The 12,213-nt window shown below is 42.5% G+C and overlaps 1 protein-coding gene across 3 annotated transcripts in view; it reads left to right on the top strand.

Annotated features, from left to right (window-relative positions):
* CPEB3 (cytoplasmic polyadenylation element binding protein 3) overlaps positions 1-7,027 on the top strand; it is a 187,718-nt gene extending 180,691 nt beyond the window's left edge. For all 3 annotated transcript variants that reach the window (XM_012801395.2, XM_023509502.1, XM_023509504.1), the window contains one exon: positions 3,618-7,027. In XM_012801395.2, the coding sequence (XP_012656849.2) occupies positions 3,618-3,845 (228 nt within the window). In that variant the 3' untranslated portion in view covers positions 3,846-7,027. The remainder of the gene's footprint in view (positions 1-3,617) is intronic.
* Positions 7,028-12,213: the final 5,186 nt, after the last annotated feature.

Raw genomic sequence — 12,213 nt, 5'->3', positions numbered from 1 at the left:
TTTTTTTTTGCAGTTTTTGGCTGGGGCTGGGTTTGAACCCGCCACCTCCAGCTATGGGGCCAGTGCCCTACTCCTTTGAGCCATAGGCGCCACCCCGGAATAGACTTTTATTTATTTATTTTTGAGACAGAGTTTCACTTTGTCACCCTTGGTAGAGTGCCGTGGTGTTATAGTTCGTAGCAACCTCAACTCTTGGGCTCAAGTGATTCTCTTACCTAAACCTCCCTATGAATAGACCTTTCTAATTTTAAAAAAGATCTGCAACTAGCCAATTAGCACCCAAAAAGACGCTAAAAATCATTAGTCATTAGGCCAGAAGGCACATGAAAAGATGGCAAACATCATTAGTCCTTAAATGGAAATCAAAACTATGCCGAGCTACTACTACTTCATATCTACCAACGTGCCTATGATCACAAAAATGGGAAGTGAGTATTGGTAAGTATATAGAAACTGGAATCCTGGAACTTGGCTAGTGGGAATATAAAATGGTACAGCTGGTGTGGGAAGCAATTTAGTAGTTCCTCAAAAAGGTAACCATAGAATTGCTATATGTTCAAGCACTCCTAGATATAAAGGCAAAATAATTAACAAGTACTTAAACAAAAAGTACATAGCTCATAGCTCCATTCGTGGAAGCCAAAATGTAGAAACAGCCCAAATATTCATCAAGAGATAAATGCATAAACAAAATGTAGTGTGTATGTACATATACTCTCTCTCTCTATCTCTCTCTGATGTGTTACTCAGTTATAAAAAGCAGTCAGGTTCTGCTGCAGGCTACAGTGTGGGTGAAACATAAAACGCTGGAACAAAGGAAAGAAGCCAAACATTCAGGGTCTTGTATTATGATTCCATTTATACAAACTTTCCAGAATAGGGATTCATAGAGACAGGAAGCAGGTTGTTATCACCAGAGGCTGGGAAGTTGGGGTGAAGGAGGGTGATTGCTCAGTGAGTACAGGGTCTCCTTTTTAGGTAATGTTAGTGTTTTGAAATGAGGTAGAGGCAGTGGTTGTTCACATTGTGAGTGTATTAAATGCCACCAAAGTGTTTACTTTAAAAATATTAATTTTATGTGAAGAAAGAAAAAGAAAAAAAATGGCTTCATTGGGTATATAAGTGTTTGGGCTTAACGGAGAGGTGGGGAGGGCGTTTAATGGAAGCAAGTGTAAGTAGAAATAAAGACCTATTAACATTTGAGTTGAGGACTTGTTGGGAGAGACTGGGCAGATCATGAAGGCTCTGACAAGTATTAAGTCCTAGCAGAGAGGGAATACTCTGTTTTACTAAGGAAGGTGAACTTAATCCTATAGGACAGGGGTCCTCAAACTTTTTAAACAGGGGGCCCGTTCACTGTCCCTCAGACCATTGGAGGGCCAGACTGCGGGCCCTGGGATGAGTCGGCTGCTAAGCAGGACAGGCAGCGCCGGCAAAAACCCCCAGCCGGCTGGATAAATGTCCTCGGCAGGCTGCATGTGGCCCGTGGGCCATAGTTTGAGGACACCTGCTATAGGCCATGAAGAGTCAGTGGCTTTTGACTCAGAACATTGTGGAAGATTATTGAGATATCAACATGTATGTTGAAGCATGGGAAGGGCTAGAACTTGGTGGTCAGCGTAGGTGCCATTGAGGCATCCAACCACCCTTGTGATGGACCCTCGAGGAAGCAAGACCAGTAATAGCTCTGCTTAGTGCTCAGGAAATGCCGAGCGCTGGTTATGTGGTCTGACTCACTTAACCTGCATAGGAACTCTATAAAATAGGAGCTCTTCTTTTCCGCCCTGTGCAGATAAGGAAACGGAGGCTCAGAAACTTGCCTAAGTTTGCACAGCTACTAAAGTGGCCTTGATTTGAGCCCAAACAGATTGATTTCAGAGCCATTGCAATTTTCATTATGCAGATGGATATAAGAGATGTGTTTTGAAGCCCGTGCACTAACCTGTCAGACTGAGGAGGGAGAAATGGGAGGAAGGGGCCAGTATAGCAAAGTAAAGGCATTTCCCTGGGCAGCCAAGAGCTGGTACAGCCTTGTTGGGTGGGTCTTCCAAGTAGAAACATCTGGCTGGCAGGTGGGCCCGTGGACCTGTGGGCTCACGGCTACAGGTAAGTTTCTAGAAGCCAGCAAAGGAACCTTCAGGAAAGGAAGAAGAACCAGGAAAGCACAGTGTCTAGCCTTGTCCTTCCCACTCACTCCCCTGCTTCCCACCCTGTGGCCCCCTCCAGTGTGCCCTGACTTACACCCTGTGGGACACTCCTGAATTGTCCGAGTTAGCTCGTCTCAAAAGCCCACATGTCCTTGTCTCCACAGACACAGGGGCGCTCTTCTCCCCGACTGCACTGAAGGTCAGGGAAGGCGTAGGTAGGCACCTGATTCACCTTCATGGTTATTCTAATATTTGTAATATTTGTTTTTTTAATTTTTTTTTTTTGAGACAGAGTCTTACTCTGTCACCCTGGGTAGAGTGCCAGGATGTTAATACCTTACAGCACTCTCAAATTTGGGGGTTCAAACAATCTTCTTGCCTCAGCTTCCCAATGGTTCCTAATATTTGGGATGAAAAAATTAAGGTTAGTGATGTTTCTTTCCTGAGGTTCTAAGAAAGGGAAGTGGGGGGAAAGTATGCTATGGTTTTTCTTCTCTACTTCTGATTTTTGTATCATACAGCTTTGTTTCATTTAGATTTTAAAATGTTCCCTAAAAGGCTATGATGAAAAGTTATCTATTGAAATTTCCAATCCTGCTCTGGGAGGCCAAGGTGGGCAGATTGCCTAAGCTCAGGAGTTCGGGACCAGCCTGAGCTAGAGCAAGACTCCCGACTCTACTCAAAATAGAAACTAGCCAGGCATTGTGGCGGGTGTCTGTAGTCCCAACTGCTTGGGAGGCTGAGGCAAGGGGATCACTTGAGCCCAAGAGTTTGATGTTGTTATGAACTAGGATGCCACAGCACTTAACTGAGGGCTACTGAATGAGACACCCCCCCCCAAAAAAATTTTTTTAAAGCCTTGTCATTTACACACTGAAGCCCCGAGCCTCACAGTAGTATCCTCCTCTAGCCCATCTTTCTGGCCTCAGTGTGCCTCTTCCCCTCAGGCCGGGCTCCAGCCAAACCGTTCCCCAAGTCTGTGGCCTGCCCTTTTCTGCTTGCTGGGCTTTGCCCATGCTGGCTCCTCTTCTGAAACGCCCTTGTTTGTCCTGCATTGCCAGGTGCTGCTCAGCCGTCAGCATTCAGCTAATGGGGCCTTTTATGCACTGCCTCTCCTAACCCTCACTCGCATTCTTTGATGGAGAGACTGGAATCCCCACTTACAGATTATGCGACTCTGTGTGTGTGTGATGTGTAAACGTAAGTGTGTGCTAATGTTACACTTGCTTTACAGATACACAGGTAGAGTAAACAGAGACACAGAGAGGTTAAGAATTTGCCTAACATCATACAACCAGTAAATCAAGGAGCTTATTCCAAAGCCCATAATTATGCTCAGCTACATTCCATATTAGCAGAGTTCAAATTGGTATCTAATGGAGGCATATCATTAAGCTCTGCTCTGAGAAGCAAGAAACACGAGGAAGCTTTGCTAAACCTTTTTTCCCTGTCTTTCCTCTTTGGGTCCAGGTTGAAGTGAAGCCGTATGTGCTGGATGATCAGATGTGTGATGAATGCCAGGGCACACGCTGTGGTGGGAAGTTTGCCCCATTCTTCTGTGCCAACGTCACCTGTCTGCAGTATTACTGCGAATACTGCTGGGCAAGCATACATTCCCGTGCTGGGCGGGAGTTTCACAAACCGCTGGTGAAGGAGGGAGGCGACCGCCCTCGTCACGTCCCGTTCCGCTGGAGCTGAGCCCAGGGCCGACCAGCCACAAGTACTGGAGTAGATAACAAGGAGGGAAAAGAGAGGGCACTGCCTCAGGGCTTACAGTGTTCTGGAAATCTGTGCATTCGTTCTTGATTTTTAAAGAAGAAATGGGTCTTTTTATTATTATTATTTACAGTCATATTACTGAACTCAGTGTCCAGTATAATGCAGAATTGCAGAGTGAATAACGGTACTGATTTGCACTTTGATTCACACCTTTGTCTGCTTGGTACCTTAATTTTTTATAACTAATTTGTCACTCGTGGCAGTATGTAGACTGCCATTCTCATCAGCGGCCATCAGGTTGATGTCTGTGACTCTTTTGTTTGTTGTTGTGTTGTTGTTCTGATTGTGTTTGAACTGGAGCATGCACTTATTTTCAGAAACTTAGAGAGTCGCCCCTAGGACAAGACTTACCAAAGGTAATACTCGTGAGTAGGTGGCAGATGTAGCAAAAACTTTACAACAATTCAGCAATCATTAGTTGGGGTCATTTAGAGTAAGGATAACCCTTAATGAAAATAAGCCTTTCGTTGCTCTCTATTTTGACTTGTAAGGATACCTCATAAGCTGGATCTTTATTTTTCTTTTACGTTTGATTTTTGTTTTGCTGAGGATTTTGGTTAGATCTTTTAGTGTTATGTAAATTTATGCTGCAATAGCTTTTGCTGCTATTAAAATGGTATTATTAATACCACAATACTCTATTCAGGCTAAGGTATCAATTTAAAAAAACCCAACAACACACTTTTGTGATTTAGGGATAGAGTCAGCTGCCGAAAGGAGATGAGAATAGACTTCAGAAAGCTTCACTGGAAGGTCACTATTTCTGACTGCATGTTTACTTAATCAGGTTGCTGCATGCAATAAATTTTATATCCAATGTCTAGTATAAAACCTTCCCACAATGCACAAATTAAGAATCTATATAAGCTATAAAATACTCATTTTTTTTAAAAAGTTTTTTTCATTCAAAGGATTGGTAATTGACCGGAGGAAGGCATGCCTCAATAAATGGAATGCTTCTGAATAGGAAGAGCCCATAACAGAATGACCTATATTACAACAATATAAAACCTAGGTGTAGGATATTCTTAAAGCAAATTTGTGGATGGTAGATGAAGTACTTTGCGGTGCTCTGTTATATATTGTGCAATTTATTTTATATAGTAAAGTGATTATGTCTAACTGTGATCAAATTTAACTGTTTAAAGCCTCTGTGTCAGACATTAACAAACTTGACAGTTCATAAATGGTATATTATTAACTAACACATGAGCTCTTAGTTACAATCTCGTAGTGCTTGCACCATTTTACATAGCTTCAGACCTTGTCCAGAAAACCAAAGAGCTCATCTTAGCTTACAAACACTAAGAATATATACAGTATATAGAGATAAGTTGTCAGATTGACAAACTAGGCACATTTTTAAGGAAGTTGTGTACTGGTGATGCTAAAGAAATGTCTGTACAAAATAAGATGGCCTGGGCAGAGTTGGTTGTCTGGGTGAGAAATTTACTACTTAATTCCCTGGATTTATCCTGTAAAGCTTGAATAGAATTAAGACCTGCTAGTACTACCATGGACATTTTTTTAGCATTCACTCTTGGGCTGCAGATAGTAATATATAAACACACACAATGATTGTGAGACTGTGTAAATCTTTTTTTAATCTTCTTCCTATATTTTGGAATTCTGGGGACAATCTGACTGGATATGACACTGCAGAATAGATTTAAGTCGCTGTGTTTTATGTGCTGTGATGTCCTTGTACTGTCTTAAATTAGTGTTGCTTGTTTTTGTTTTTTTCTCCCATGTTTAGTTGCAATTACTGGCTCTCAAGCTATAGTTTGTTTTCAAAAAGGAAAATAGTTTTTTACTAGATTAAAAATGCTTATTAGAATCCTCCCCTTTTGAGGTTACCTCTGGGCTTTTGGTAATAATTGCTTTTTTCCAGCCCAGGTGTGGTTTTGTTTGTTTTTTTTTTTCTATGTTTGTGGGTTTTTTTCATCTGTACAAGAAATTTTGTTATGCACTACTACTTTTTGTATTCTAGACAGTTTTCAAAAGTTGGCTGAAGTTTTTTTGTTTTTAAGGAAAAAGGCATGCTTTCTGACTGACATGATCTTTTGCAATACCTCAATTTTGAAATATAGGAAAGAAAATGATATTTTCTAAGTAAGTTTATTCAGAAAAATATATATTAATTTAATTCTGCAAGAAAATGATTTAACAGATGGGTAACTTTATTTTTTTCATGCTTATTTGTGTTTTTTGAAAATGAAGACATTAGAGCTTTATAACTATAATATTAAAGATCATATCTAACCTACAGAAATCTACCTAATTATGTGAAAGAAGCAACACTTTTTGAAGAAGCACCCCTCTTTCATGTACTAAAATAACACTGAGATTTTTTAAAAAGCTGGAAGATTGTACAGCATTAAGCTATAGAGTGAAGGCAAAAAAAAATCATTGTCATGAAGAATAGGTTACAAAAAACAAACTCCATTTGGTGCTGAAAGTTGTGAATAGACGGTGGAAACTACTTTCCCTTAATTTGTATATTTATAATCAAGTGTTGATTGTGCACGACTGACCAGGATTGTGAAAGAGTTCTTCTGTTTGTATTTTTTTAAAGAGAACTTTTTTAGTTTATTAAATTATAACATGTTCCCTTTTGTTTTGTAAATAAATGTGCCCCCAAGTTGTTAATGTTATATTAAAAGAGAGGGTCCTTCAAAAGAAATTATTTTTTAAAACACAGAGGTGTTCTGACCTGCAACTTGACTGGGAAGCCCCTGGGTAACACAGGTCCTGTTGTGGCCTTTCCTTGATGTGACACTTGAACTAGTCGATTTTTTGAAGGCTATAACCTAACCTCGACTATTTGTTGTTATGTGCAATACTGTTTGTACTGTTTGTATAAAAAATAGAAAAAAAAAGAAAAGAAAAAAGGCATAAATCTTTATTGCAGATTTATTTTCATTGCAAACTTTAGACATTGTGATTCACTGAAATCATTTTTCTACTGTCAAATATGTACCTTTTCTTCATGCTGGTATTTTTTCAATAGTAATGTAGCCTTTGTACTGAGACAAATTTTCATTGTTATTTTTAGAAAGATTTTTTGCTAAGAAAAAAATTAAACATATTTACATATTTTTCATTTTATTTCGTATTTTCTTTAAGGAGTGCTTTCTCAATCATTAATAGAGTTGTTTCTGGGAGGGACTTTCATATCTGGTCAATGTCATAATATTATTTTGTATTTTTATTGGAATAAATTAATTTTATGATGCTAATTCTTTAAAAGTTTATTTTTTTCATTTCAGTTATTTTTGAAGCTAAAACCTTTGTAATATTGTTACTAAAGTGTCTAGTTTTTTGAAATGCAAAGCTTTATGTATTAACTTGCTGATGTGGTTTACAATAGTGTGATGACGACGATGAAAATGGTTGGTTATGTAAAATGATGGGAAATGTGATGGATAATTGGGTAATAAAAATGACAGAATGAGCAGAACATGCGAGATTCTGACAAGCCTTTTCCTTTATTACAGTGGTTTAGCATAAGACTAGGGATGTCACAGTACAGTTCTCTAGGGATGTCACAGTGGATTTATACAACACCAGGTGCAGCCAAATCTGTGGCCCTGATGATGAAGTCACCCTACTGAAATACCCCCGGGTTTAAAACCTGGCCAGGTCAACGGACTGTTTCATTGCTTTCCCCCTCTAACTCTTCATTCTGTCCTGTGTGTGTACGTGTGTGAGACTCTGCCACCAACTGCTGTCTGTGTGTGAGACGATGCCTTTCTCCCAGGCTGAATCTTTGACGTGCATTTACAGTGGTGACGTCTCTGAGCCGAGGGAAGATGCTAAGAGGACACCACCTTCTGGTGGTGGAGACTTGGACTGTGGTGTCTCGCCTGTGTTACCTCCCTGCGAGACTTGCGGGGCGGCGCTGAGGAGGCGCACTGGGACGTGACCACTGTATGTGCGGCTGCATGTGTGTCGGGCTGCGTCCTCCTCCACACCTGCCTGCCCCCTGGCACGGTGCCCCTTGTTTGCCTTTTACTGTGGCGACCCCGTGCATGATCTTTCTGCCCTCCTGCTTTTCCCCAACACCCTCCTCACCTGGAAGCTGTGCTGTTAAGGCAGCGTGTCATTGCGATGGCACCTAAATCAAAACAAAATCATACAACTGCAAAACTGGTGTTGCGTAAACAGAACAGCCAATGACTTGCTCTAGATAGAGGATGTGTTTCTACTAGTCGTTGATGGCCTCTTCCAGTTCTGTTGCCATGGAGGCGAGGTTAATCAATAACTCGGAGAAACGCGTGTCCAGAGTCGGCTCTTGGGTACGCTCTGTGTATTCAGTTTTGTAAATAATATATAGATTAGATCAAGTTGTGATGTAAAATTTTAACTTAAATTGGGTACTACTGGTTGGAATTTTACATTAACTACAAATAAATGATTAGGAACAGAAGAAAAGAAATCGGAAAATTCTTGCTTAGTGGTATAAAGATTATGCTTAGATTTCTGCCTATATCTTGTGTTTTATAGCTTGTTAGTGAGGCATGGGCTAATGCAGAGCATACTGCATTTATGCAATTAGCAAATAACTGCTAGTTTTCATTTTATCTATTATATTAGCAACAAAATGGCATTTAACTGGGTAAAGCTCCTACCTTAATATTTGAGTATTGTGACATCTCTACTTTGCAAGGTTTGAGTGAAAGATTAGTCACAGATTAGTGAAAAAGTATCTTTTTGTTAAAACTGGTTTCTTTGAATGGAATGTTGCCTTTTCACTAGTTTGTATAGTATGTCAGCTAACATCTTTGTTTTTTTTTTTTCTTTATAATAACCAAATTTCTCTATCTCAGCTGCAATAGTGTTCCATCTTACCACAGAGTATTTTATAATTAATGCTGTTGACTTTACTCTATACCCCCCAAAATGGGTCAAGAAGTAGATATATGATTCCGGGACGTTTAAATTTGTGTGATGACACAGTGAATTGCAACAAGTAGAAAACTTGGGTGCTAACACAGGATAACTTCTGCTCCTTCTCTTTCCTGGATATAGTTCTGTTGGGGTATAAAGTACTAGGTATTTGTATTTTTGCTGTCTAAATAATGGAGATAACTTTTAGAGTGTTCACAGCTAAGATCTCTGTATTTGTTTTTCAACTAACAACTAATTTTAAATGTATTGTATCTTTTATTACCTGTTCTCTTAGATTGTTTTTTGCTAGTAACCCTTACTCAGCTTCTGCCTTTGGGGCTTGGACTAATAATTGCTTGTATGGAACTACAGTACTGTGACTGAACATGGAGCTCACTGCAGCTACTGCTTACAACTGCTTAAACTTTGTAGTTTGGATTCATTTTTTTTCTGTAACAACAACTTATTAAACCTAGTTGTATGAAGTACTGACACTTGTCATCCTTTGCATTTGCTGAGGGACAACTTGAAGGATACGGTTTCCGTGGGGAACACGGGCACATTCTGATTTGTTTAAGGTGTTTAGCTTTTTGGACACATCACTTTACGGGAAATTAAGGACAACAAAATTCACCTTTTCTCTGACACAAATAACACTCATCGAATAGACACAAGTATTTGATTGTTGACACGTGGGAATGTGTTTTCGAGGGTGTTTGGAGGCACAGTTGGGTTTGTTAATGCCGACACTTGCCACGTGAAACCAATTCCCAGAATCCTGACCAAGATGTCAACGCAGAGCTAAGTATACACTTTCAGTTTATCTTTCACCCTCGGCTCTCCACCTATTTTCACAAAATGGGTCTGTTCACCATCCCGTGTGGATTAGGGGCGTGCGGGGAGCGCTCTCCCGGGCGCTCACGAATCCTTCCAGAGAAGGGATCACGAGCCGCTGCGCAAACAAACGACCCCCGGAGCTTTCGGAACCGCGCGAGCCGCGGCCTCCCGCCCCCACCAGAGACTCAGGCAATTGGTTTGGGGTGGGGTCTGGGCACAGGTACTTTAAATTCCTAGGCCATCACCTCAAGGTAGAGAACCAGCGCGCTGGGAGGAGGTGCCCGGGACGCCTGGAAAGAGGCCCAGGCCGGGGCCGCGAGCCCCGGGGCCTGGTGGGGGGTGGGGGGCAGCGGCGAGGGAGGGGGGCGGCCCCTGAGCCGGAAGCCGGACCCGCCCGGCGGCGTCGGCGGGGGCTCCTGGGGGCCGCCAGGTTTCGACCCCGCTCCCTCCCAGGCCGCCCCACCCCCAGTCTTCCGCGTCGCACCCCGTCCTGCAGCTGGTACCCAAACCCGAGTCCCACCTCCTCCACCCCCCACCCCGCCCCGTCCTCTTGAGGTGGCCCATTTACTCCTCGCCGCAGCCCTGCAGGTAAGCGCACCGCGGACCCATGGGCCGCGCCCCAGGACCTAAAAGGCAGCTCAGGGACCCCACTCAGGCCCCTGCGCGGGCGCCGCCTTGGCGTGTCTTAATTTAGCCCAAGCTGCCACCCGCAGCGGCAGAGCCTGCCAGAACCCTGACGGTAAATCGCAAGGCCAGAGTTGAAGCTCACTGTGCCGCCAGGGGAGATAATTTAGCATTTGGAGGTCTGGATCCTTTTTGGTCCCCCATCCGCAATGGGGAGAGAAATACATTTCAGGCCCCCTTTAAAATGTCTGATTATATTATTAATAATGATAAGAGACATTAAAGCACAAATGGAATCCTATTTTCGGAGGTCTGACTCACTGATAAAAAGGTCCTGCTATCCTAACTCTTGGCATGAAGAGGGGGTAGGTAAGTGGACGGTGCTTTGTGACCACCATCACTCGAGGGGTGAAAACTGATTAGTAGCCTGGGCGATCCTTGTGCGTGAGGTTTGAAGCAGGCCCAGTACTAGATGCTGAACACCTGCTAATTGAGTAGAGGTGCAGGCCCGGCCCTGACTGTTGTGAAGACCGCAGGGTATGTCTAAGGTACTTGCTTTGCAGAAAGGAACATTCAGGGCGGCGCCTTGTGGCTCAATAGTTAGGGCGCCAGCCCCATATACCGAGGGTGGCGGGTTCAAACCCGGCTAGGCCGAACTGCAACAGAAAAATAGCCGGCCGTTGTGGTGGGCGCCTGTGGTCCCAGCTACTAGGGAGGCTGAGGCGAGAGAATCGCCTTAGCCCAGGAGTTGTAGGTTGCTGTGAGCTGTGACGCAACAGCACTCTACTGAAGGTAATAAGGTGAGACTTTGTCTCTACAAAAAAAAAGAAAGAAAAGAAAATTCATCACCAGCAAACGCTGATGGACCTTCAGCTTTTACAACTGGAGGGACTTGGCTATATGAATCTCAACAATACATCTTTGGCACATATATTTCCAAGAAAAATGATATTCACATAAACACTCCCAAATTAGTCACATAATTTAAATCAAGTATGATTTAAAAATCACATTTCAACTATAACTGTTCAGTTCTACTAAGTAGGTTGTTGGTTGATGGGGCTGCTGGAGCCCAGAGTGATGGGCCCTAATGCTATTCAAAAGATTGTTGGGAGAAAAACTCTTTCCTTTAGTAACCTGGGTTTAGTGATTGAGGGTCTGCTAAATAATCAAAAAGATTATCAGGAGAAAAGACAAAGCTTATCCAGATACCTATGGAAGTGCATAAAAGCAGCAGCTCCCTCCAGAGGAGAGAAGTTGGTAGGCTTTTCTGTGGTGGTGGTATTTGCAGCAGGCTTTTGTGACTCCCAGGTGTTTTTACTTTGTTGCCAACATAGACATTTACAGCTGTGAGATAGGCCCAGTGAAAATCTGTATGGTTTTGTGGTAGTTGCCGGAGTTTATATACCTGACTTAATATGGGAAAGGGATGGGGGAGAACAGGCGTCTGTGGGAAGATCAAATGATTTCCTTAGGAGAGACAAATGAGTTTTAGGAGAGAATATTTGTGATGTTTGTGCAGTTTCCATCTTTCTGCCGGGGAAGCTTCCACAGAGAGGGGATTTATGGCAGCCTCACTCGCAGAAATTTCTGCCTTTAGGCATATAAAGGAAGTTCTGAAACCTTATTTTTGCATCTGTTGAATCTCTGACATCTTCAGTTTAAAATAATCTTCAGGGCTCAGCACCGGTAGCACAATGGATACAGTGCCAGCCACATGCAGCTAGGCTGGTGGGATGGCGCCCCCCAGGGTCAGCTGATCAACAATGACAACTGCAACAAAATATAGCTGGGCATTGTGGCAGGCACCTGTAGTCCCAGCTACTTGGGAGGCCAAGGCAAGAGAATTGCCTAAGCCCAAGAGTTTGAGGTTGCTGTGAGCTGTGAGACCACAGCACTCTACTGCACTCTACAGAGGGCAACACAGTGAAATTCT

This window comes from Otolemur garnettii, unplaced genomic scaffold, assembly GCF_000181295.1.
Source record: "Otolemur garnettii isolate 467f Iridium unplaced genomic scaffold, OtoGar3 scaffold00008, whole genome shotgun sequence".
Lineage (NCBI taxonomy): Eukaryota > Metazoa > Chordata > Mammalia > Primates > Galagidae > Otolemur > Otolemur garnettii.
This window is presented reverse-complemented; position numbering and strand designations above follow the sequence as displayed.